The 27,537-nt window shown below is 49.8% G+C and overlaps 1 protein-coding gene across 1 annotated transcript in view; it reads right to left on the reverse strand.

The window, feature by feature from the left end:
- Positions 1-9,479, reverse strand: part of WNT5B (Wnt family member 5B) — a 105,922-nt gene extending 96,443 nt beyond the window's left edge. The window contains exon 1 of the mRNA XM_047867898.1: positions 8,878-9,479. Within this exon, the coding sequence (XP_047723854.1) occupies positions 8,878-8,883 (6 nt within the window). The 5' untranslated portion in view covers positions 8,884-9,479. The remainder of the gene's footprint in view (positions 1-8,877) is intronic.
- Between the last annotated feature and the right edge of the window lie 18,058 nt (positions 9,480-27,537).

A 27,537-nucleotide genomic window follows, 5' to 3' on the forward strand; every position in this document is an offset into this window, starting at 1 on the left:
GTAAGGCAGAGAAGGGGGTGGGGAATAGGTAGGAGGTTTGGGGTTTATACAGTGGTCAAGGAAGATCACAAGCACATGACATTTGACGGAAGGCCAGAGGAAGGAGCAGGAGAGTGGGATGCAGTGCAGGTAGAGGGAAAGCAAAGTGTGGAGCCCCAAGGCAGTTGCGTGCCTGCTGGGCTCACAGACCAGCAAGAAGGTCACCGTGATGCAGCAAAGGGAGAGAACAGAGGTCACGGAGGGAAGCAAGGGTCAGATCGGCCAGGCGAGTGAGCTGTCGTAAGGACTCTGCATTTCTCCTGCACCAGATGGAAGGCCAGCGGAGGGCTCAGTGGTACAATCTGATGTGGTTCAACAGGGAGACCAGGGAGGAGTCCGTCCATCACTGTGATCCCACAGAGAGCTGCTGGTGGAATGAGACAGGAGAGGGGTGGGGAAGGTGAGAAACAGTCAGGGATCTGAGTATCTTCTGAAAGTAGACTTGGCAAGATTCCCTGGTGGGTTGGATGTGGGCAGTGAGAGGGAGAAATCAAGAACGACTCCAGGGTTTATGGTGGAGCAACTGGAAGGGTGAGGAGAAGAAGCCTGCGCGAAGAGCAGGTTTAAGGGAAGAGGTCAGAAGGTAGGCTGGGATGCCTCTTCGACTTCCTAGACGAGACACTGTTTACGCCGTTGGGCACACCAGTCTGAAGGTCAGGGGAGACCAGCAGGCAGGAGATTAAAACGTGAGATGGGAAGGAAGGGGACAGTACTTACAGCCATCAGAATGGATGCAGAGGAGAGAAGAGGTCTGAGGAGATAAAGGAAACCAGGACAGCCGCTGCCAGTGACAGAGAAGGGAAACTAGGCTATGACACATCACAGGAGGTAGTGGTACAGTTGCCTGTGGCAAACTAGAGAGCTTTTCCTATCAGTTCTTTTTGAAAGATACTCGATATGGCTTTCCTGGATGCTTGTGCTCAGCAGTCTAGGACCAAAGAGATGAGATCTAGTAACTTATAGATGGTGCCAATCTGGAATGACTGAGTGCCTGGGATACAAGATACCCAGGGAACTCCTAAATCAGTTTCTTCACTGTCTCTCAATCTGGTCACACACATGGGTGAAAAATATCCCACCAGTAATGGCAGCATGGAGGGATGTTCCAGATCCCCCTGAGAGCAAGTGAGGACCCAGCTTGAGCAACAGGTCAGGTCAGTGCTACAAGTCATGGATCTACCATTGGGCCTCGACGGCTTCCTCTGGCTTCCTGTTCCTTCTGCATTTCCGCCCTCTACTGCATCCCCAAACTGCCTGTGATGCGCACGATCAAAGATGGGTCTAACGCATAGGCTGTGGGAGAATAAAAGAGTTGAGAGCTTCTGAAGTACTGCACACTTGCTATCTGCATGCAGCAGAAGTTTCTAGAACAAAAGCTACTGAAGTTCAGGAACTATGTCTTATATCTCTAGCACCTGGGACATGCCTACATCAATATTTGTTATATGAATAATTCAACCATCATCAGAAAATCAGTAAGGGATGGCATACTTATTAGGCAAAATGGGCCTATTTCTAGCAATGAACATGCTACACAATTCATTGCCCTCAGATCAACAGTAACAAATATAGCTTGACTATCTTTTAACCTCAGACACCATTCAGACACTGTTTTCGCTCTGAGGATGCAGTGCAGAACAAGACAAACGTGGGGCAGGGGCAGACTTTTAACAAGAACTAATAGGGGCACCTGGGTGGCTCAGGTGGTTAAGTGTCTGACTTTGGCTCAGGTCATGATCTCGAGGTTCATGAGTTTGAGCCCCACATCGGGCTCTCTGCTATTAGCACAGAGCCCACTTCGGATCCTCTGGCTCCCTGTCTCTGTACTGTACCTCCCCTGTGAGAGCTCTGTCTCTCTCAAAAATAAATAAATGTTTAAGAAAAAAAAAAAAAAAGAATAAACAGGAGAGTTACAGATGGTGGTAAGTGCTCCAGAGGAAACAGAGTGCCTGGGGGCAGGTGACAGTTCTGCTTGGCAGGATCTCTCTGAGAAACTGAGACCCAAATGGGTGGGTGGGGGGGGGAGGAGGGCATGAGCAGTCCAATCAGAGGGAGCAGCAGGTGCAAAGGCCCTGAATGAGGTGGGGGTGGGGGTGGGGGGGGGTTCTGTAACATCATGCACACCTACGTGTGGCAGGAAGTGGATGTGGAGAGGGAACTGCTGGAGGCTGTGGTGAGCTTGGGAGACCTTTGTGCAGGGCTGGGTTGTATTTCTTTCAAGTTGCAGTGAAGGTAAGGAGGGTATTCTCTGGGAGGTGTGAGAGCTCCCTGTGAATATCACGAATGATACACAAAGTCTATAAGAAACCCCATTTGTAATGGCTCTGTTTCTGACACCTCTGAAAGAAGCCCCATTCTCTTTGAGAAACTGGGAGATTAGGTTAGATTAGGACTAGGGATGGGTAATCCCTGGGTTTTGACAAATTAAAGGACCCAATGCAACCCTCTAGAGGCAGCCTCACGTCCATTCTGGAGAAGGGATCTTAGCTGGGAAAGCAAGGGGGTCCCTACTTGTCAGCCTGAGGCTCCCTAACACAGAGAGAGGTGTTGGGAGGGTTGACCATGAGTTTAAAAAAAAAACATTTTTTTTAGTTTATTTATTTTGAGAGAGCGGTGCATGCACAAGGACGGAGCAGAGAGGGAAAGGAATCCTAAGCAAGCTCCACACTATCAGCACAGAGCCCAACGTTGGGCTCAATCCCATGAACCAGATCAGGACCTGAGCCGAGATCAACAAGGGTCGATGCCTAACCAACTGAGCCACCCAGCCCTCCCCCCTCCAACAAAACGAATTTTAAATGTCTCAATGGAATGCCTTTAAGTGGGAATACGCTCTCAATTTGCCACAGGGAACTCTCCTTCACTCACTATTGTATTACAAACTCTCAGCTCCTCCCTCATGCATTCTGGCTACCTGCTTGGCCTTTGGGGACACAGGAGAATGAGACCCTGAAAGTGTCTCTTTTCTAAGTAACTGTACTATTTGTTCTCACGGTGGTAGACACATCCAGCCCAGGGGAAAAAGGAAAAGTCTCAAATCTGATCTTCCCCTTTATATTTAAAGCTTATTTGAGATTTGGTATCACAGAGGTTACCTTTTTAAGAATAAGAAAACACAAACGTCAAGAATTTGAGTGGTTTCAAATACAGGGAATGTTTCAGCATCTGCTTAGTAAAAACAACAGACTTTTTGAGATGGGGTCAGCAAGACCCCTTCCCTCTCAGCTGGAGACTTGTTCAGTCCTCAACTCTACAGGACCACATCAGAATCCACTCTCCTCCTAAGAGTGCCCCACTTTTCCCTCCCTTCACGACAGCCACCCCTGAACATCTATGCTCTCCTGTTATGGGTCATTACACAAACAGGGACCCTCAATTCCCACTGATGCGACGATCAAAACATCTATGCCTGATTGGACAGGGTCGGTGTTCTTCATGAGGCTCCCTGGAGAACTGGAGGGCACATGCTGACTTAAGCAATGAGTGTGCTGCTAATGTCCCACACAAAACAGCCTCCATCTTTAAATGCAGAGCAAGTAGGGGGCAGGGGCCAAGTAGTTCTCCCTGTCCTGCCAACAGGCCTTCATCAGTAGCATGGTAACACTGCACTTCTACAGTCCTACAAAGTCCTGGACACAGTTTTACTGCTTTATATACACTAATTCTTACTACATCCCTCCACACAGTGAACACATAAGTATCATGTTACTGTTTCTACTTTACAACTGAGGAAACTGAGGCACAGAGAAGTCAGGTAACCTACCTGGCCGGAGGTTCTACCTGTGCTGGGGTTCCACACCCAGGCAGCCTGACTCCAAAGCCCAGGTCTTCATTGTTTTCGCCTTCTATAGCTTCAGGTCTCAGGGCATAATCTGATAGTGCAGTCTAGAACTCCTCCCCATTCTCTTCTCCCCTCCTCCCAGCCTGAGTCCCATTCACCAGCTCCTGCTCCAGAGTGCGACCTGGAATTTTCCAGTTTTAACCTTATATACAAAATCGCTCTAAGGTTTAATTACCTTGATTGCAACTCATGCACCCCAAACAAGATCTGGGTGAAATATTTAGTAATTCATTACTCCGTTTTTTCCAGTAGAACTTTCTCAATGAGTATAGGTGAAGTACATAATCTTAGAGATGATCTATGAGGAGACTCCTCTGAACTGCAGCCCCCTACAGCAATGGAAGACGGATCACGTGGGATATTTGCTGGAAAGAGAAACGCAGGAGGGTGCAGGAGTCCTGGTTCAGACCCAGGAGATGCCCCAAGTGCAGGGAGCCGAGCTCCCCTTCTGTGGAAGGAGAGCAAAGGACCCTCAGCAGCACACCTGATCACCCCCAGCTAGTGTCAGAAAAGCTTTGTTACCGTATCTCTTGCTCTCCCAGCAGGAATCAGCAAATCTACCCACTGAACATTCTAGATAACTCCACAGTGACCTTTGGGGACTAACGTTTGCAAACCAAAAACTTCTAACCCACTGCCTTTTCTAACTAAGCTTTCCCAGGCCTGGGGAAATCCTCTCCTGACCCTTTATCAATTAGTCAGACAAGAGCAACCTTTAAGGGGTTCGCATTTCTGGGGCTCAAGGGGGCTGTAGAGGAGAGAGGGTTGGAAACCCAGCCTCAAGTCACTCGAAGCTGGAGACGGAGCCTCGCGGTAATCCTCTCCTCGGGAGGCCGACTAACCACAGAGGCCCCTGCCAGGCCGGAGCCCAAAGCCAGGAGCACAACCAGAGCCTCCGGCGCGACCACAAACCCTGTCTGCGCGACCACGGTTTGTGAAACAGTAACTCTGTGAAAGCAGCCGGCCGGCCCGCCCCTCCGGTGGGAACGCACCTCCTCTGATTGGCGGCCTCCCCTCCCCAGGCCCGGCCAAGGCAGAGGGATTTCCGAAGCGGAATCGGCTAAAGCTGTTGAAGACGACAGAACGCTAGCACGGGAAAGGGCCTCCAGCGCCCTCATTTCATGGAAGAGAGAGCTGACACCTCAAAAGGAGAAGCTGCAATGCACCTCGCTCCCGCCCCTCTCCCCTGCTCCCCATCCCCACCAGGGTAAATAACCTTCCCTGCAACACCACAGGAAAAGACGCTGATGCCAAGAACCGGACATACAGACAGGTTGGGATCTAAGGGGGGCCGGGGGCGGGGGTTGGAGGTTTGGGGGTGCAAAAAGAAATTGAGAAAACACTCCTGTGCCTTTAAGGACTGCAACTGCCGCCAGCACTGTACTTGCTCTTAGGGGGTCCCAGACCAGGCGGGCGGGGCTGGGTAGTGGTCAGTCAGCACCGGCAGCCCTGGGGACCTTCGGTGACAACATGTGTCTACGTGTCCGTCCTAAAACCTCCGTGCGCGGCACTTGGAGGGTCTCCCTCGAGGACCAAACCAGGTTCCAAGTCACCCAAGAGGAAAGGAGTTGGGAAGAACGCCACATGGGTGGAGAAGCAGGGAGGAAAGAGACCAACTTTAGAAAGTCTGGAAGAGGATTCATGCAGCACGAAACGACCCAACTGCAACCGCAGGGGCAAAGAAGTCAGGAAATGCTGCCGGATCAGCCAGCCCAGTGGCCAGACCGCCAGCCAGAGGGTCAAACTGGGATGGAGGGGGCGGAGGTTTAAATTTAGCCAGGTAAACAGAGCCTCTGCGGGGGGGGGGGGGGGGGGGGGGGGATAGGAGCGGAGCAGTCACCTGCTCTGCGCAGTTGGGGGACCTGTCTCTGAAGGAAGGGCACAGGAACTACCCCCAACAGCAGGTGGGCTCCCAGGTTGGCTCCTGGCTCCACCAACAAGCTAGAAACCATGCCCCTCAGAGTTGGATAGAAGGTTATTATTACTTTAAAAGGTGGCTCAGTTTGGAAACAACCAGACCTTCTCATCTCTATCATGGTATCTACTCCCAACCCCTCTGCTGGATTTTTCTGGATTCCTACATACAGTTTAAAGATGCTCAGTAGAAACCAGGCAGGGATGCCCAGATGAGGCTGGGGAGCTTCCATATTCTCTCCTCCTTAGAGGATCTTTATAGCTTAGTGCTGTTGTGAGTCTTAAAGAGACCTGAAGGAGTTACAAACACTCAGGATTGTGTTCAGGTGTGGGGGTGAACAAAGGTGGAGTCTGAAGGAAGACCTGTTTAGAAGACTACAGAGATAAATGGCAGGTAGTTTGAAAAGGAGCTAGGGAGGACCAAACCAGAAGAGTGAACAGGAAAGCTTTTGTGGACATGTTGTTTTTTTATTTCAGAGAAGGCAAGGACTATCACCTCATATAAAAATTTCCTCCCCTGCTGGAGATGCCAGATGTGGCAATCCAGAAACCAACAGAACTATCTTAGAAGTAAAAATTAGAACAGACTAGCCTAGTCCTCTGCCCTTCTTGAAGAAGAGCAAACAAAAAAATCTTTCAGCTGCCACTAGAGTTAAAAGGGGGGGTGGATATTCAGGTGAATAACAATCCCAGATTTTTGCTTTTCACAGCATATGGCGCCCAGCAATTTGGCAGTATCCCTTTCACTTACGCTTTTGGGCTTTAAAAAAATTTTAGAAAACTTTTTTTTTCAAGTCAGTGAGATACCCTTCGAGATATTACAGCCACCAAAGGAACTTAAGAGGGGACTGGTTTCAGACATCCTGAGCAAACACCTAACACACACACACACACACACACACACACACACACACACACCCTCACTCACCCTCACTCATATATTCATACTCAAATACATAAGAAGCGAAAGCCTGGGAAAGTAGGAAATCCACGGATGGAAGAGGGCCAGCAAGCTCTCCAAGGCTGACTTCTGCACCCCTGGCAGTCAGAAGCCCCCGCTTCCAACGCCCTCAGTGTGCCACACACCCTCTGTCTGATTTTCTTCAGGAAAGAAAGAGGAGCTGTCTCTCACAGCTGCCCTTAGGTATTTATCCACCACTGTCTTTTTAGGTCCTTGTATTCCATTCAGCTTCTACCCTGGTGTGAGTTCCACCTGCATGTTTGAGTGTGGAGACAGACCCCCTGTTAAGTCTGCTTCTTCTCTTGGGCTCATGGACTTGGCATCACAATGAAGGGCCCAGCTACATTGCTCCTGGCTCACAACTGTGCAAAAGAGGTCTCTTGGCATTGCCTTTCCTTCCCAGGAGACACACCTCCCTCTTGCTATTTATAACCACAAATCTTCTGTGTCAAAGAGAGAACAGACACTATTTTGAAATGGAGAAAAACCACCACTCATAGGTCGGTGTGTTTGCCAGGACTTGTGTGTGTGAGCCTTGGACAGGCGTGTGGGCACAAGCTTGAGGCCTGGCATCCACTCATCCCTGGCTGAGATTGGGAGTCTTGCCTTTGATAAGTAAAGCCCACAGCTGAATCAGACAGCAGGAGGTGTGGCTGGGTCCAGGAAAGGGTCCTCACGCTTTCTGAGGGTGTGTCTGCTGCTCCCAGGGCCCTATGTTGCCTTAGGGGCCAGCCACAGAAGGAGTCACCCTAAGGGTCCACCCACGTGTGCGCATTAAGTGCTGGTGTTTGGCCTTGCCCTGCTGGCCCAAGGTTTTCTGCACCAACATGGATGACATGGCACAGATGCCCCATGACACCTCTCTGTCAAGTGCGCACATTCCTGGGCTACTGTAGCAGTTCAAGGGACTGGTAACATGATCCTGAACCTTTCTCTCCAGGTACCAGGTTAAAACTCTGCCCAGGGTGGTAGTAACTGAAAGCTATTGCCAATGTGATCAGGTGGCAAAGCAGTGAAGGGGTGGGGGGGGGGGGAAGGCGGGCAGGGACAGGGTGGAGAGCAAATGCCTCCATTCACAGCTGGGTAACCAACCCACGGCCTGAGCCACCTCAGTTTCCCTCTTGCAAAACAGAAGCAATCATGCTCCAAGCAAATTGAATCATCTCTCACAGTGATTCGCAGGATGGAAATATCTAGGAAATGTGGCTCTGACTAGAGTGCATGGCCAAATATCCACTGAGGTTCCACGAGAAAATGGAGAACTAGGGCACCCTCCCCCCACCCACCCACCCGCCTTCTCCCAGGGCTGGGATGGATGAGGCACAGGAGCGGAGGAGCAATGAAAGAAAACAGAAAGCTCCCAATTCCACTCAGCGCCTTACCTGCTCTGAGGCTTAGGCAGGAATTCGGGCACCAAAGTAACCCGCTCCTGGGGGTTAAAAAAATCCAGATGTAGTCCTCGTTCCAGTCTGCTGATGCGGGGCGCAGACCTCAAGCACAGAAGTCCAGCTGGGCCGACCAAGCCCGGAAAAGTGACCAAGAAGCTCCAAGGGGCTCGCACTCAGCAGGGACCAGAGACGGTCCTTGGGCGCGCCCGGGGGTTACAGCTGCCCCGGCCCCCTCCTCGGTCGCCCTACCCTGGGGAAGGACTGCGGCGGGCGCCGGGGCTGCAGGGGGAGGGCGAGCAAGCCCTAGCCTACCTGCCCGCAGCCAGGAGCACGCCCTCGGTGCCCAGCCCCGCACGCTCACCGGAGGCAGTCGCGCGCGGAGAGTCCGTCGCCCCAGCTTTGTTCGCGGCCGGGGCACTACGCTTTCCCCGGCGCTCCCTGCCCCCCACCTGACCCGGGGCCGCCAGCTCGAGCCAAGCGCCGCGAGGTTCCCCGCGGAGCGCAGGGCCCCGCTCCCCGGAGCCTCCGCGCCGCGCCTCGGCCCTTCCCGCTGCCGGGAGCCGAGCGCAGGCGGACGCCCAGGGGGCCGCTAAGTCGGGGCGCTCCGCGAAGTTTCGGCCGCCGAAGCCAGGACGAGGACGCCTCTCGGGCGGCGACAGCCGGGGGCCAGGGTCCGGGGGCGGCGACGGAGGCCCGCCGGCTCCCTTTCCCACAGCTGGCAGCCGGGCGCTTACCTGCATGTCCCGCCGCCTGGCAGGCCCGCGGGCTCTGGCTGGCCGCTCCGTTCGGCCCGGGTCTTCCAGCGCCCGGCTGCGCTGGGTGGGCCGGGCGCGCCGGCGTGCGGTCTGGAGGGCTCTGCCCCGCCGGGGACGCCCGGAGCAGATCCTACCGGCTCCTCTCAGCGAGCGGGCCGCTCAGGCCCCCGCACCGGACTCTTCATCCGCCGCCCGGCGCGGGGCTGGCGGCGTGGACCCGCGCGCTCCGCTCCTGGGGGCCCGCCGGGGCGTCTGCTCTGCCCCCCAGACGCTGGAGCCAACTCCGCGGGGGCCGCGGAACCTCCCCTCCCCCGGCGGTCCCGGGTCTCGGAGTCCGCGCACCGGGCTGCCGCCGGGAGGGCTCCCTGCTCGGCGCCCGGGATCCCCCGAGCTCAGCGGTCGGGGGCGGTCGGGGAGCGGAGCCCGCGGCCGAGCCGGAGGGAGGCCCTGGGCCCGGGGCGCCTGGCTCGGGCCGCCGCCGTCGGTCGTCGCAGGGCTGCGCGCTCTCCTCCGGAGCGCGGGACCCTAAGAAGTTTCGGCCCCAAGTTGGCTGCGGGGCGGGTGGCGGCCGCGGCTCGGAGTGCAGAGGCCGGCGCTGGGCGAGTGGATCCCGGGGGCTCCGCCGCCTCCGCCCCGCCTCTCGCGCCTCCTCCCCGCCCCCCGGCAGCCGCGCCGGCCCCTGGCTCGCTCCTTCCCACCAGCGGAGCCCGCGACACCCCTCCCCAGGGCTCCTCCCAGGCGCGGGGACCGTGAACTCCGCACCTGCCTCCCGCCCCACGGGCGCACTCGCCTTGCCCCTCCGCCCCTCGGCAGAGCGGCCCCGGGCTTGGACGCGGGGGTGCCGGGGGGTGGGGGCCCGCCCCAGAGGCCCGCCGCCCTCCCCCTTCCCCCGGCCCAGCACAACCGCGGCCTCCTCCCGGAACTCGACCTGGTCCTCTGCGAGGACCTGAGGGACTCACCCTGTCCAGCAGCCCCCTCGGGGCACCCCGCGCTCCTGGCTGGCGCTGCGGAGCTGGAGGCGCTGAAAGCAGGGAAGGTTCTGGCCATAGCTCCTGAATTTACATCAGCCACTCGCACGCGTTCGTTCTCCTTTGAATACCCCCAGAGAAGATCTGTTATATCCGCTTTACAAACTCAAGTTATCCCCTCTTGATCTTGGACCGCCCCCCCCCTTCTCCTACAGCACCCAGCAGAAATCTCTGGGACTAGGAAATCTGGTGGAGGAGGGGGTACACCAAGTAAAATGTTTCCAAAATGGGAAATGCATTCTCTGATGGCTTCTGCGACAGCTCTGGGGCTGAAATATTCGCCTGCCTTTTTATGAGGAAACTGAGGCACAGAACATTGGCACGACCAGTCCATAATCACTGAAGGGAGTTAGTAGCCTGAAAAGTCACTAGAGCCCAGTTTTTAGCCTGAGCTCAGACCGAAGTTTAAATACTTTCATTGAGGTCCCCAAGTCCTATTGGTAGATTAGCTCATAGCACCTCTGGGTGAGCTGTCCAAGGAGTTAGCGAAGGCTTCCCAGGAGGCGGGAGCTCCAGCCCCAGCTGCTGGACCCTAGTAACAGGGCACCAACAAAGAGCAGCCAGCAAGGTTTGAGGCGTGCCCTCCAAATGCCTTTTCTTTTACATTCTGAGACCCAGTCTCTTCCCTGAGTGAGTAGGAGGTCACCCTGCTAAAGAAATTGCCTTTGAATGCAGTACAGTGAGGAAACAAAACAAAACAATAGTAATAATCGAAGGCTTTGCCTTTTCTTAATTAGTAACCAAACAAGGTAACAGCCTCCCCTTTCAGTGGGGGAAGGGGCCACAGGGAGCGTGAGGGAATGAGGGACCAGGAACCCACCACACTGGCCTGGCTATAAGGACCTATTGTCCTCTGGCTTTTACAATAAGGAAAGTAAGAGCTGTTTTAGCAAATACCTGACTAATTAGAGGGAAAGGCTTCCTTGGAATTGTGCTGCCTTGGGCCGGAGGTTCTCTACGACTTTTCTCACCTCACAGTGAATGGGGTTTATGAGACCAGGTCCAGCAACTTTAAATGAATAGCCTATAATTGCCATTGGGGGGGATGGTCCTGCATTCACTGAGGGGAGCTAGTTCAAGGCTTTATCTTTGGGGACAGATGGAACTGGGAGCAGAGCTGGTCTAAAGCAGCCATAAAAGCTTTGAATCCACTTTGTCAAATTACAAATAGGCTCAGTTCCTCTCCTCCTCAGAAGAAAGCATCAGTTCCGGGGGTAGGGTCTTTGCAGGAGGTCAAGGGAAAGTCTCGTCCAGGAGGCTCCTATCACTCTGGACTGCAACCTGGGGGGATTTGGAGGTCCCCTTCATGCATGCGTTTATTGAGCCCTTAACACACAAAGATGACTCAGACCAGTTCCCAGCCCAGGGAAGTTTCAATCTAAAGGAGTGGGGTGGAGTTAGGGGCCAAACTTCTCATTTGGGGCGTAGAATGAGCACAAGAAGGGACACCTTTGCTTGGTCCCCAGCTGATGACCCAGGAGAAGAGCAGGTGACAGATGACAGCACTCCCACATGAATGCCGGTACCTACGTAGTCTCTTTCCTCCTACCGTAGTCTCTGTCCAGGATGAGTCAAAACTTGTGGCCCACAGAGGAAAGCTGCAATGGCCCCAGGAAAGGGGCTTGTGGCCCAGTAACTGGGAAAACATTCGAATGAGGAGCCAGCAGAGTCCTGGGCCAGATTCCCAAGGGAAGTGGTGAGCGCCCCATCGCTTGAGTCACTGAACTGCTGGGGAGTCTAGAGCCAGCCCTGGAGGCAAGCTGATGGGAATGCGGACAGATCTCACCCATGTTTTGTCTGTGATTGCTGGGTGGGGTCTCTCGCCTTCTCCCCCAAATAAAACATATCCTGACTTGGCATTTGTGGTTTAAACAAAGAAAGAAAAAACAAATATTTGGGCCTATGAAAACGTATACTGATTCCTGCACCATTTGTTGGAGACACTGCCCCCTCCCCCTTCCTGGCCATGCCCTCACAGGCCACCAACCACCCCCAGAGGTCTCTTCCAAGCCAGATGGGCTAACAAAACCTCGTCGGAAAGAGTCAGAGAGGAGCCAGACTCCATCTCCTAAGCTCTCTGTGGCTTTCCCGTGGGGGTATGTCTAGGGCTGACCTCTGGCCCTTGGACTGTGCATTCTTAGGGCAATTGCCCCCTTACCCGCCCCAGCCCCAGCAGGAAGGGCTTCAGGTAGCACTGCTGCTCTGGTTCCTTGGCGGTCCCTGTTGCTGGAAAGTTCTTCATTCTGCCCCAGTCTGTTCTCTGGCCCCTTTCAAAGGATTTATTTGGGATGCACCGAAAATTTCTTGGGGAACCAGCCTGATGAGTGTCTGCAGTCCCAAACAATCATAGAGGCAAAGCTAGTGACCTTATATCCTGACAGCTGGTTCATGGTGCTGTACCTCTGCTGTCTAAGCTACTCAGGGCTCCTTTTGTGCTTGTTATCTGGATGTTTTTTTAGGAACAAGGGCTTAAAAAACTGATAGATTCTTTTTTTTTTTTTTTTAATGTCTTTTGGGGCACCTGAGTGGTTCAGTTGGTTGAGCTTTCGACTTCGGCTCAGGTCATGATCTCACAGTTGGTGAGTTCGAGCCCCAGGTCACACTCGGTGCTGATAGCATGGAGCCTGCTCAGGATTCTCTCTCTCTTCCTCTGTCTCTGCCTCTCCTGCATTCTCTCTCTCTGTCTCTCTCTCAAAAGTAAATAAATAAACTTTTGAAAAAACAACAACCCCTCCCCAAGAATCATGCCTTGTGTGGTATATGCTCAAAAAATATTAATAATAGTCTTTTTACTGTTAAATAGACATGACTTGATTTTCCATTTAGATAGTCTAATGTTGCTCTTGGTTCTTGAACTCTTGGATTTTAATCCCCATTTTTTTCACCCAAGAGAAGACAGAGTCCTAAATTGTCCCTTGAATGAATTCCTGCTTTACAAATATCTAGAATGAAGGAGGTGAAGGTGTCACAAAATCGGCAAAACCCAGAGACCCCCACTGACTGGTACGGAAAGAATTTCAAGTCAGTACCACCTGTCAAGGTCCAATAAAGGGACAACCAGAAGGGCTAACGAATGTGGTCCTGTTAATAAGCTGCTCCAGGGGCACCTGGGTGGCTCAGTTGGTTAAGCGTCCGACTTCAGCTGAGGTGATGATCTTATAGTTTGTGAGTTCTAGCCCAGCGTCAGGCTCTGTGCTGACAGTTCAGAGCTTGGAGTCTGCTTCAGATTCTGTGTCTCCCTCTCTTTCTGTCCCTCCCCCACTTACATTCTGTCTCTCTCTCTCAAAAATAAACATTAAAAACAATTTAAAAAAATAAGCTGCTCCAATGCTTGACCAAAAATGAGGCAATAATTGGAATTGTTATCAGGAAATGATATTTTTCCTTGTGACAGTTTAACAGTGCCACGTCCCTCCTGTTTTCCCCTTCTCAGCTTTGACTGAAGTCCTCTTGTGTATTCTGTACTGAGGAACCCACTGAGGAAAGGGGGACAGAGCACCGCCCTCAAGGAGCTTTGCTCTAGTGGTGGGGCCGGGGTACAAGCAGACAGAAACAAAACAAAGGACCAATGCCCATGCCATATACCCCTAGGTGCTGAAGCCGTAGCAGCTTACGGCCATCGGGACCAAGGGTAGAGGCCTGGGCTGTCCCCCCCTCCCCCCCCCCCCCTTCCTTCCTTGAAGAGCTCTTTTACCCTGGACACTTCATCTCCTCTCTCTGGACCTCAGTGTCCTCACTGCTAAAGAGCATGGATCTCACTAACTAATCCCTAAGATTCTTCCAGAACTAAATGAATCTATGGTTGAGTCAAAGGGGAAATGGAGAAAAATGGAAGTGTCGGTGGAAGATCATGAATTTGACTGCAACATTTTGTGTTGCAAAATGTGTGTGTCAGTAGGGCCATCAAGTGTTGACAGCAAGAAATAGAGAACGGGAAGGAGGGTTAAAGGTCAGGGTGGTGGGAGATGGGGTCTGAGTGAAGGGAGCTGGGAAATAGGAGAGCGGGTGTGAGGGTCAAGGCTGGAGGAGCTGGCAGAGCACTTGCTCAGTAGGTGTGGATAATCCTTGCAAGTTTAGCTAAGGAGGGTGGGGGAGGGACCAGACCGTGTGGTGGGGGCGGGGGGGGGGGTGCATGGGGTCAAGTGATGTGGTTTTCACGGTAAGGGAGCCCTGGACACGCTTGAAAGCAGAGAGAAGAAAAGCGGGGAGGGTGGGATATCCCTGCCGTTAGAAAGGGAGGGGGCAGGGCTGGAGCAAGATCCCACTCCCTGGGAGGAGGGAGGCCAGGAGCTCAGCTGGGGGGGGGGGGGGGTAGCATTCCAGAGCCTGAGGGGCCCCTTCTTCCTTCTTCTCCAGAGACAGGACGCCAGGAAAGGCAGATACCCTGAGAATGAGGGGGGAGGAAAGGAGGCTGCGTTTGCAGTGAGGAGCACTGAAGTGGCCCCAAGCAGGAGACACACCTATGCCAGTGTCAAGGTCACTAGCTCTGAAGTAGCTCCTTGGGAGGCTTCCTAGGACACTGATGGGTTGAATTGCTGGTTTATCAGAATTTCTCAGGAAAGAATGTATGTTAAAACCAGATTCCAGGCGGCACCTCCAGCCTTCTACGTATATGTGGTTGCAGTCTGTAACTGTTAAGGCCCCACAGATGATTTCGGATCCTCAGCTCAGTGTGAGACTCAGTCACAGGGTCCCAAAGGTCCGGCACCCAGCCTACAAGGTGGAGAGGCACTTGCTGGAATGTGTAAAACCCTGGGGAAGGCTGTGGCCACCCCCAAGCCTCAGGAAATTACTAGTTAAGTCCTCTCAGGCTACACTGCAGTGGTGGTAGAAAGAAAGGGGGTGGGGTAGAGGTCAAATCTAGCTGGTTTTCCACCAGTCTGGTTTCTTCCTGCATTGGCCTTGGCCAGGTCTAGCTGGGGTGCGCTCTGCGCACTGGATGACACTGGATTCCAGGTTCTGCCATCATCACCGTGTTTGAGTTAACTTTTGCTAAATGGTACTAATAAGGATGATAAAGGAAATCCACAGGTAATCCAAACATCTCAAGGTAAGTAACAGTTTGTCTCCTGACCTGTAATTATCATCAAAAGCATTTATAAACTCCTGAATTCCGCTCCATGGGGCTGGGATGCTTTGCTAGGCAGTTTCCTATCTGAAGTGTTTGTTGGGCTTGAGGAAAGTGGTTGTGCCCCAAGAAGCGAACAGTGACAAGTGAAAACATATCATTGTAATGGACAGTTGTTAAGGTTAAACTTAACATATGTAGTTTAACACCCTTCCTTGTTCTCTGGTTTTCACTATGCATTTATGCAGCCGCCTGGGTCCTAACACAGAACTAGCTTGGGCATCCTGCATTAATTCTTGAGGTTCTTAAATATTTTGGCCAATAGGATCACCTACATCTGACTTTGGCTCAGGTCACGAGCTTGCCGTTCATGAGTTTGAGCCCCGTCAAATCCCGTGCTGATAACTCAGAGCCTGGAGCCTGCTTGGGATTCTGGGTCTCCATCTTTCTCTGCCTCTCCCCTGCTCACACTCTGTCTCTCTCAAAAATAAATAAACATTAAAAAAATTAAATTTTTTGATTAAAAAAATGACTCCTAAAAAATAGCAACCAGCTCCATTGTGAATTAGATTTGAACATTTCTCCAGTCCTGAAAGTCCTTGAGACTTCATGTGTCTCCATAAAGACACTGAGATCCAGGGGCACCTGGCTGGCTCAGTAGGTGGAACATGAGACTCTTGATCCCCAGGTTGTGAGTTTGAGCCCCACACTGGGTGTAGAGATTAGTTAAAAATAAAGTCTTTAGGGAAAAACAAAAAAGACACCAAGGTTGAGAAAGATGGATCAAAGGAGACAGAGTGCGAATTTCCTTTCCTGCCAAGTTTCAACTATGGGCCTTGAACACCTTGAGATCTAAAAGGAGAAGGGACAGGGGCGCCTGGGTGGCTCAGTCGGTTAAGCGGCCAACTTCGGCTCAGGTCATGATCTCACAGTCCATGAGTTTGAGCCCCGCGTCGGGCTCTGTGCTGACAGCTCAGAGCCTGGAGACTGTTTCGGATTCTGTGTCTCCCTCTCTCTGACCTCCCCTGTTCATGCTCTGTCTCTCTCTGTCTCAAAAATAAATAAACGTTAAAAAAATTTTTTTTTTTTTTTAAAGGAGAAGGGACAGATAAATGCCAGTGGTTTTTACAGGTTTAGTAATGTGCGGGAGGTGCTGACTTGCTTTTCCCAAGCCTGAGTAGGAAGGAGGGAAACAGATAAGGAGAGAACAGGGCAAGAGGCAACTGGCCCAGGGAGGGGAAGAGCTGGTAGTGACCTCACCCTCATGCAGAGTGCTGAGGTCCTCCTTCATGCCTGGCCTCCTACCTCCCCCTTTAATTTCCTTTTTGCCTTCTTGTAGCCTGATAACCATACCTGTATCCCCACCTGCCTATCTCATTCTTGGGCTGCCGTCTGTGGTGTGCTTTAACAGGAAATTCTGGAAAGAGAAGATCCACCAGATCCACAGCAGATGATTCTCCAGTGGTGGAATTTTAGGCACTGAGATCTCTGAGTGCAGGAGATATTTCAGGGCCCCAGGGATAGGTAGGGGGACCCATGGGAGCCTCCCCAGTGCCTCTGGGTCTTACCACCCAGGCAGCTACTTGCCTCTGTTGGCTCCCCACTGCCCCAACCACTGGCAGGCAGCCAGGAGCTGCTCGCTTGGCTTCCTTAATTTAAATGTCCTTTTGGGGGTAGCTCAGTGGGTTAAACGTCCGATTTCAGCTCAGGTCATGATCTAACCGCTCATGAGTTCGAGCCCCGCATCGGGTTCTGTGCTGACAGCTCAGAGCCTGGAGCCTGTTTCCAATTCTGTGTCTCCTGCTCTCTCTGCCCTTCTCCTGCTCACACTCTGTCTCTTTCTCTAAAACATAAATAAACCTTAAAAAAAATTTTTTTTAATGTCCGTCTGGCTTTGCAGTAAGTTCAGGGTCTCCAGAAGCTAACAGTGAAGGCCCAGGTAATTGAAAGCTAAGCCAGGCAACCCAGTCCTCAAGATTTTCCCTCCCTGGGAGGGGTTTTGAGTGTGTGTTTCAAAGATGCCTTCATTCTGCCAAATAAAGGATCCGAACAAATCTGGTCACAATCAGTATTTTAAAACCTTCCCCCTTTGCACTTAGAGAATTCTCGGCCTGGCTCTGCTTGCAATGATGGCTGATGACAGTGACCCAGGCAGACAGAGGCCACTCATTTGCTCCAAATACCAAGCACATAAATATTTACTGCGGTCCAAGCCAGATCCGTGTGCCTTTTATGTGGTGGGAAAGATGAATGAACCAGGTAGACTGGCAGTTGGGCCGGGAAAGGAAGAGGAAGGGGAATTTCTTCTCTGGGGAGCAGCCATCTAAGAGCTGGCAGAAGTAGGAGAGGGAGGTGTGCAGCCAGGGCTACTTGGGCATGGGGTGTCCTGAGAGGGTGCACAAGAGGGGAGCCTGCAGGCACTGTAAGGACTGAGCCTCGCCTGAGAGGGCTTTGGGTCACTCTTAACAGCAGATGCCAGGCCTGGAGGGGCCCCTGCGGCATTCTCTCCACTGTTTGAAACACTGTGATCTCAGCCTTGTCAAAGGGCCAAAGACAGAAGGAAGGAAGGGAGTCAAGGGAGAGTATTGACCACAGGCCCTTGCTTCCTGCCCCAGGCCAGCAGTGCCACCTGCTGAGGACTGGGTTTCAGAGTCCATGCTGCTAAGAAGGTGGTCCTGATGTAGGTCGTGCCAGAGATGGTGTGTCTTCCCCTACACGAGTAACACTAACACCGCACTCACACCCCAGCCCCCAGGGTGAGATTCACAGAACCCACTGCAACTTTATTTCCAATCTCATTGGGGTCAGGGAGGGGCTGGCTGGGAGCAGTAAAGGATGTTCTGAGCAGCTGACCTCACAGGTAGAAACTCGGATCCCGGAGCCCCAGGATGAGATACCGGGCAGCCCCAGGGTGCCATCCTTTCTGTCCACTAACTCCTCCCCACACAGGCTGCTACAACAAGGGGAACCACTTAACCCGGGGCTGTTTCTGGGACTTCCCACTTGACCTCTGCTCTGCTCCAAAGGGTGGCCGAGAGAGACAGAGCAAAGCCGTGAAAGGAACTCCATTCGGCCTCTGTTTCTAACTAAAGGAGGTGTCCATCTTCTCCTGAACCAAGCCCGGAAGCCTCCTCCTCTCTGGTTCCCCTTCAGGGGCCCAGGCATGGTGGTCGGGGTGGAGCTGAGGTCTTCTGTGGGTGGGGGAGGGAACACCTTCTCCAGCAGAACCCAGCATTAGAAGCACAGACTTGGTAGCATGGATTCAGGAGTTCAGTCCTCAGGAAAAGTTTTTGGATTAGGATAGTTTCCATGGCTGCTGATGAGGGGGGCACTGTCAACTGTGCTGTACCGTATAGATAGTTGTTCATTTTTATAAATATTCTATTGGCCTTTGGTGTGAGAAAGTATGCCTTAGTCCAGGACTCACTTCTGCAGGAGAATTATAATAATACCAGCACAACAATAATAACGACCTGTTCTAATTAAGCACTTGCAGTGGGCTAAGGGATTTAATCCTCACAACAACGCTATGAGGTTGGCGCTTTTATTATCCCATTTTAAAGATGAGAAAACTGAGGTAAAGTTACCTACACGCAACTCCGTGGCTAGCAGAGATCCAGGTCAGCTGCACACTGGCTGTAGAAGAGCCTGTCTGGAGAGAACCCTTGCAGCTGGTTGGGTCAAACTCCCTGCCCCAGACCACCACAGACCAGAAGTTAGTCTCCTTTCCTACCTCTTACAGTCATTCAGGGACAGGAAATCTACTCTGGCCCTAATTCTATAAATCATGGGAGAGGAAGAGGGGGGCCAGGGAACTTGAGAAAAATGCCGAAGATAAAGTGCTTTTTATATATATAATCTGTTCAAGTTCACAATGAGGCGGGAAACCAATTTTCCCCAAACTAAGAATTGAGGAAAGGGCAGTTCTTTGATTCTTACCTCAATCTTTCACCCCTGGGGGCTCAGACGTGTTCCTTTTAATAAAGCAATTTCGAGGGTGTGTTTGGAACTCCAGGGAACAAAAGCCCCAAAGTCTGCCGAGGATGTGAATGGGTCAGACCCATGAGAATTGGCCTCTGAGAGCGTGGGAGGGCAGCCATTTCCTTCACTGTAGTCTTACCGTGTCCTTTCTCACCTCCACCAAGCTGCAAAGGAAGACCCCACCAAATCCCAGGGTGGGGAGCTCCCCCTAGTGGCCCAATGGACCCACTTGCTGATGGCCCCTGGGGTCTTGAAAGGAGAAGGAAGCAAATGTTTGAACAAGTCCGGAGTCAGGCCTAAGAAAGAATGGGCCACTTGTAGGTATTATGCCCAAAAGAACTGAAAGCAGGGACTTGAAGGCATATGTATACACCAAGGCTCATAGCAGCAGTATTCACAAGAGCCAAAAGGTGGAAACGATTTAAATGTCCATTGACTGATGAATGAGTAAAAAGGAACATTATTCGGTCTTAAAAAGGAATGAAATTCTGATACGGGCTACAATGTGGATGACCCTTGAAGATGTTATGCCAAGTGAAAGAAGCCAGACACAAAAGGACAGATATTGTACAATTCCACTTACAGAAAGTACCTACTTAAACTCTTAAAAACAGAAAGTAGACTTGTAGTTGCCAGAGGCTTGAGGGAAGAGAGAGTGGGTTTTTAGTTATTTGATGGGCACAGAATTTGAGTTGGGGATGATGAAAAAGTCTGGAGATGGATGGTTACATAACCATGTGAATATACTTAATGGCACTGAATTGTACACTTAAGAATGGTTAAGAATGAGCCCGGTAAGGGATCAGTCAGTTAAGTGTCCGACTCTTGATTTCAGCTCAGGTCATGATCTCACAGTTCCTGAGTTCGAGCCTCACATCAGGCTCTGCGCTGACAGCATGGAGCCTGCTTGGAATTCTCTGTCTCCCTCTCTCCCTCCCCTCCGCCCCCCCCCCCCAGCCCCTGCTCCTGCTCATTTTCTCTCTCTTTCTGTCATAAATAAATAAATAAACATTAAAATAAAATAAAATAACTAAAAAGTGGCTAAAATGGGGCACCTGGGTGGCTTGGTCGGTTAAGTGTCCGACTTCAGCTCAGGTCATGATCTCACGGTCCGTGGATTCGAGCCCCACGTCGGGCTCTGTGCTGACAGCTCAGAGCCTGGAGCCTGCTTCAGGTTCTGTGTCTCCCTCTCTCTCTGCCCCTCCCCTGTTCATGCTCTGTCTCTCTCTGTCTCAAAAATAAATAAACGTTAAAAAAATTTTTTTAAGTGGCTAAAATGGTAAATTTTATGTTGTGTATGTTTTACCATAATAAGAAAAACAAACAATAAAAAAAGAGAAAGAATGGGTTCACTCATTTTCGTGGAAAAAACACACCTTTTTACAGCTTCCTGAAAAAATTTTCAAATCACCCCATTTATGTGGAAATTTCCTGTGCCTGGTCTCAGCCTAATATGAAATCTAAGATGAATATTGTCTTAAAATCCACTCAGTTTCAAAGAATAAAGTGGGAGAAATTACTCTACTCGATGTGAAAACTTACTATATAGTTAACAGTAACTGAGACAGTGTGGTCTTAGTGGAAGGACAGAGAACCCAGAAACAGATCCCCACAAGTGTGCCCAACTGACTTTTGGCAAAGATCTAAAAACAATTCATCTTTTCAACAAACGGTCAGTGCTGGAGCTACTGGACATCCATAGATTAAAAATGTGAACCTCGATCTACATCTCACACTTTATGCAAAATTAATGTGTGTGTGATTAACTACTAGGGAAATGCAAACTAAAGCCACTATGAGCTATCACTACACACGTATTAATGAGTAGCTAAAGTACAAATAAGTGACAATGGCAAATGCTGGCAGAGTGTGGAGGAACTGGATTTCTCATAGATTGTCAGGGAACATATGAAATTGTACAGCCACTCTGGAAAGTGGTTTGGAAATTTCTTAAAAACCTCAACATACACCGACCACACAATGCACAATTGCACACCTGGCCATTTATCCCAGAGAAATGAAAACTTATGCTCACACAGAAACCTGTATGTGAGAGTTCATAGCAGCTCTATTTGTAATAGCCAAAAATTGGAAACAGCCCAGATACCCTTCAGTAGGTGACTGTTTACACAAACTGTGGCATATCCACACCATAGAATACTATTCAGCAATAAAAAGGAACCAACTATTGGAACATGCAATGATTTGGATGGATCTCAGAGGCATTATGCTGAGAAAAGCCAAACTCAAAAGGTTGCCTGCTCCATGATTCCATTTATATAAAAGTCTCAAATGGATAACATTATAAAAATGAGAAGGGATTAGTGGTGTCAGGGGTTAAGGATGAGGTGGGAGGGAGGAGGATATGTGTGGCTATTTAGGATAGCATAAGGGGGTGGCAATGAAGCAATTCTCTATCTTGACTGACAAGAATCTACACGTGATAACATTGCTTGGAAACACGCATGCAATGAGCACACTGGTGAAATCTGAGTAGGGTCTGCAGATTACACCATCTCAGTTTCCTGGTTTTACTACTGTACTATAGTTATGTAAGATGTGGCCATTGGCAGAAACTAGGTGAAGGGTAGAGGGGACGTCTCTGTATTATTTTTGTAACTTCCTGTGAATCTATAATCATTAAAAAAAAAAAAAAAGACTGGAAAAAAATGCACTTAGCTCTTCAAGAGACAAAGAAGAAAAGGGCCAAGTAAGTGTGATGGAATATTTACCCTTTGTCCAGACCTGAGCCAGGCACTCTCCAAGGATCAGCATTTGACCTCCTCATGGCCCTGCAAAGTGTGTATTATCCCATTTTATAGACAGGGAGACCAAGGCCAAAAGTGGCAGAATTGTGTTGCAAACCAAGTCTGTCTGACCTTAAAGCCTGTCCTCTTTTAGGGAGCTGAAATGCATATGAGCTTCCGAGGTTGAGTGTGAGAGGAGGAGTAAATGATCATCTTTGCTTTGCCTGCCAAAGCACTCAGAAATGAGCCCTGTGCACATATTGCAATTATTGTGAATTGAATGGCTCACTCCTCAGGCTATCCTGTTTGATGGCATCCATGTAAGCTAATCAGAACAAATCCTTGCCTTCTGAAAGCTCATGAATTTTCTTCAACACCACTTTTGCATGTTACTCTCCTGCCCATAAGTCTAGGTGGCCACTGAGAATGAGAGCTGAATCTTTGACTTGGTGCTTGGGCACTTGAGGCCCTGACCGACTGTCTCCTTAAGAAATGTCCAGGGGGCGCCTGGGTGGCTCTGCCGGTTGAGCTTCCAACTCTTAATTTTGGCTCAGGTCATGATCTCACGGGGTTCGTGGGATCAAGCCCTGAGTTGGGTTCTGCGCTGACAGCACAGAGCCTCCTTGGGATTCTCTCTCTCTCTCTCTCTCTCTCTGCCCCTCTCCCACTCACATGTGTGTGTACATACGCACACACACACTCTCTCTCAAAATAAATAGAAAACTTTAAAAAAAAGAAAAAGTAATGTCCAGTGGTCCCTCCCGCTGCTGTCCATATGGACTGTCTCCTCCAGCTGAAATATTTTATGCCTCCAGACTGACTTACACACATCATTGTTTCCAGAGATCCTTTTGCTGTCCTTAGCCTATCTAGATTCTATCCATCTTCACAGTCCTCACTGTCTGCGAAGCCCACTCTGCTACCCCAACACTCAAGAGCTTTTGTCTCTACCTAGCACACGGGAGGCACTCAGGTGTGTTGAAACAGTGAATTATGATCTTATCACATATGTCCTTGTGTTGACACTGAATGTCTATTTATATGTCTGTTTTACCTTTCTAACAGGATGGTGAGTTTCTTAGCTAATTAGCCCGCTTTGTATTCTCAACAGCCCTTAACCCAATTGGTTAACTGATTTTAAAACAGCCACTAAGGGTGCCTGGGTGGCTGTCAGTTAAGTGTCCAACTCTTGATTTCAGCTCAGGTCAGGATCTCACAGATTCCTGAGTTGGAGCCCCACATCAGGCTCCACCAGGCTGTGCACTGACCACACGGAGTCTGCTTGGGATTCTCTCTCTGTCTCCACCCCTCCCCTCCCTTCTCTCTCCCAAAATAAATAAATAAACATTTAAAAAATAAATAAAACAGCCACTAACAATGAGAGCTTATTCTCACACCCACGACTGGATATCCATCTTTACCCCTGGTCACCTATTTGGATGAAACTGTCTCAGACACAGTCACCACAGAGCATAGAGGTGGCCTGAGATACAGCCGCCAGTGATGTTCTAATTTTTTCTTCTTCTCTTCTTTCATGGAGAATTCTGAGTTGCAAAGGTCCCAGATGTGCAATATCTTCACCATAACCCACCCCCCCCACCCCTCTCCTCATGATTATTTCCTTCAGCAATTATAACCTTCCTTGGGGGGTTGACTTGGCTCCTTCAGTTTCAAGACATGAGTCTGGAATGAACTCAGACACCAGCACTTAGCCGCGGTCATCCATCTCTCGGGATGAGCACATTAGGAGGGGGCCATAGAACGTGTAACTGAAGAAGAATTAGTGGCTGGGGAAAGGGCTGGGCTGTTACTGAGTGGGCCTGATCTCATCGCCTTTCATAACATAAGTCAAGGCTGAGGCTCTGAGGGAGACAGGCCAGCAGGAGGAGGGTGTTTGTGAAACTCAGATGCCTGGAGTAGCAGCTTGTGTCAAAGGCAGTGAGTGGGAAAGGCCGCCTCTCCTTTCTGTCTCCATGTTCTTCTTGGAGGGTTCTTGAGCCAGTAAGCTGTAGTGGACATCTGCTCAGGGATGCCGTTAAGACAGAAGTTCTGGGTGTTCCTGAGCCTTGATGCTCTGGGGCCAGACTGGTGTTCTGCCATCAACATCGCTTCCCAGAGAAACACATGTAAGATGCTTTCAGGAAGGATTCAGCACATGTGCTGACACTGAGGTCTCTAGTGCCCCTCCTGTTCTCTGATCAAGCAGAAGAAGCAGACCCAACATCAAAACTTAGAGACTAAAGTGGCTTTGTAGGGTGAGGGAGGTGGAGTGGTGGCTGAATCTGCATCTCTACTTTCATTGGTTGGGTCAGATCCAGGGTGTCAGAAGGAAAAGGTGAATTCCCTGGAAAGGTATTCCCAGAAGGTACATTTCCCTCCTCTCCACCATGATGCAGACACACACAGCTCTTAACTGATAACATGCCATTCCAATATGGCGGCATAGTAGCATGACCTGTGTGTAAGCCCAGTAACTTCCCGGGAATCCTAGCAAACATCTGGAATTTCAACAAGAGGAAAATGGCGGTCTCCACAGATTTTTCTCTAGACCAAGTGTTGGCCAACTATATCTCAGGGGTGAAATCCAGACTACTACTTATTTTTGCATGGCCTACAAGCTAAAAATGGCTTTTACATTTTTAAATGGTTGGAAAAAATTTTTTTGAAGACTGATAGTTCATGACATGTGAAAATTATATGATATTCATGTTTCAGTGTCTACAAATAAAGCTTTATTGGAACACATGCAATTATTTACACATTGCTTATGGCTGCTGTAGTGCTGCAGCAGCTTGGCTAAGCAGTTGTATTAGAGACTACATGAACCTGAGAGCAAGCATGGCTACCAAATTTACCGTACAAAGTGAAAATGTGTGGCCACTTGTTAAAAAATTATTAAGAATTCCACGATGGCAACAATAGAGCATTAAACCCAGTGTGATGGCCCCTCTAAAGGCAGAGTCCTGTGTGACTGCCCATGAAGCCAACACTGACTAAAATATTTACTTTCTGGCTGCTTTCAGAAAAAGTTGGCTACCTTCTGCTCTAAGGATTCAAACACCAACCTAAACAAAACAAAACAAAAAAAAGATTAGGTCCCCTGGGTGGCTCAGTCGGTTAAGCTTCCAACTTCAGCTCAGGTCATGATCTCATGGTTTGTGAGCTCAAGCCCTGCACTGGGCTCTGGGCTGATGGCTTGGAGCTTGGAGCCTGTTTCAGATTCTGTGTCTCCCTCTCTCTCTCTCTTCCCTTCTCCGTTCATGCTCTCTCTCTCTCTCAAAAATAAACATTAAAAAAAAGATTAATGTTATTCTCCAGCAAAACATTTAGAGAAAATTACTAAATTATTTCTGGACACTTTGAAAATAAATTATTACATATTAGGACTCAATTTAGAGTCACTAAAAATCATTCCAAATTACACTCATTTTCTTTTATTTTTTTTAATGTTTACTTATTTTTGAGAAAGAGAGAGAGAGAGAGACAGAGTGTGAGTGGAGGAGGGGCAGAGAGAGAAGGAGACACAAAATCTGAAGCAGGTTTCAGGATCCAAGCTGTCAGCACAGAGCCTGATGCGGGGCTTGAACTCATGAACTGTAAGATCAAGACCTGAGCGGAAATCAAGAGTTGGAGGCCTAACTGACTGAGCCACCCAGGTGCCCCAAAAGCATAAATATTTTTTAGTCTTCTTATTTCTCAGATACCACGATAATTCTTTTTTTTTTTTTTTAATTTTTTTTTCAACGTTTATTTATTTTTGGGACAGAGAGAGACAGAGCATGAACGGGGGAGGGGCAGAGAGAGAGGGTGACACAGAATCGGAAACAGGCTCCAGGCTCTTCAGAGCCTGACGCGGGGCTCGAACTCACGGACCGCGAGATCGTGGGCTGAAGTCGGACGCTTAACCGACTGCGCCACCCAGGCGCCCCTGATAATTCATTTGAAAGACTATTCCAAATACCTTTATAACGTTGGAAAGTTAATTCTGAAAGTTATTTCAAAGTTATTTGGGCTTTTTTTCCTCAAGCCATTTCAGGAGCTCTCTGTGAAGCTGAATATATATTAACATTTTTTTCAGATACAGAAATTGAATTTGGTGCAAACCTAGGTAGCAGATATAGTTTATGGTTCCAAAATGGAGAAGGGGTGAATCCCCATCTAATCCCCAAAAGTTCGTATCTACTGACAATTTTAGAATCTAAGTGAACATTATAGTTTGGAAGCTGCACACAGTGTTTTGCTGTTTCCACTAGATATCATCAGCTTATTAAATAAATGTGAGCTGCAGTTTCCATAAGAGGCCCTGATGGGGTATCCATTTCTAGGTGCAGTAAATAATATTGATCTTTGCTATTTCTCGTAGAACAGATTTATTCTTGTTGAGGTAGAAAGAAAGGGCTGGGGGATGGTATCCAGGCTCAGGCTGTGTCTCGCCTCTAGCAGACTGGCTCTTGGGTTAACCTCAGGGCAGATGTGCTCTTCATTGCCTGTGGACAGGGAGGTTCCCTGAGCAGGGAGGCACGTTGTCGGGCTACGGCAGGAGGAAGAACTGGCTGTAGTAGGGGAACTCTAGCCAGTGTCTAGTTTAGCTGGAGCTGGGTCACCCCAGCTCAGAAGTCTTATGTGCCATGCTGGAGGGAGCCCAAGGCTAAAGAGCAGGGGCCTGGGTGTTGCCGAAAGTGGGATCTTGACCACATTGCTTATTATTTCTAGACCCTCTTATGTTTATCTTTATTTAGTTTTTCAAGTTTATTTATTATTTTTTGAAAGAGAGAGAGAGAGTTGGGGAGGGGCAGAGAGAGGAGATAGAAAATCCCACGCAGGCTCCACACTGTCAGCAAAGTCCGAGGTGGGGCCCGAACCCACGAAACCATGAGATCATGACCTGGGCTGAAACCAAGAGTCAGACGCTTAACCAACTGAGCCACCCAGGCTCCCCTCTTCTGTTTAAAATGAAGAGAGTGGACAGGATTATTTCTAAGATCCTTTCCAGCTCTCGTTATCTATGAACCTCTAAGGAAGCGTTTTCTAACATACATATCTGTTCAAAAATAGAACCGGCTGCTTTAGAGAGTAAGAGGGGAAGTTAGGGCAACCCCCACTGTTCTCTGACGATGCCCTTAATCGAAAGCAGCCTTTCTTTAATAGAAAGTGAATTCCTCAGGAGCATTCTGCTCTAAACCAAACAAATCTAATAAAAGGTAGTTGTTTCAACCTCCTAGTGCCCTATTCCCCATTTAGAAAATGGAAGAAGCCCTCAGGTGTAGTTTTAGAGCAGACAAGAGGGAGCAAGAGTGGCCAGACAGCCTGGGCATCAGGGATGGAAGCCCCTGGGCAGCTTGGGGAGATGGCCGGGGCTGGCGTGGTGCTGCCTGAGCCATTCACTATTCCAGAGACACTAGCTTTAAAGGGGCCAACGCTGAGCAAAGGAGGTGGGAGGCCTGACGAGCAGTGACCAGACCAGTGGAGAGGCCTTGGTGCCAGGCTGATGAGTTCAGGCTTTATCCTTGGCTAAAAGGAGCCTTTGAAAGATTCTAGTCGAGAGAGTGACAAGGACCAAGTCGCTTGGACCAAGTGTCCAAGACCGTAAGAATCGGGTATGGGAGCTGCTTTTAAAATAAAAAACATAATTGTGGTAAAAAAATACATGACATAGAATTTATAATTTTAACCATTCGTAGATATACAGTGCAGTGGCACTAAGTATCACAATGTTGTATAACCATGGAGCACAGTCTACACCTAAAACTTTTCCATCATTCCCAAGAAAAACACTAAATTAACTCTATTCTATTTTCTGTTTGTATTTATTATT

This window comes from Prionailurus viverrinus, chromosome B4 (genome assembly GCF_022837055.1).
Source record: "Prionailurus viverrinus isolate Anna chromosome B4, UM_Priviv_1.0, whole genome shotgun sequence".
Lineage (NCBI taxonomy): Eukaryota > Metazoa > Chordata > Mammalia > Carnivora > Felidae > Prionailurus > Prionailurus viverrinus.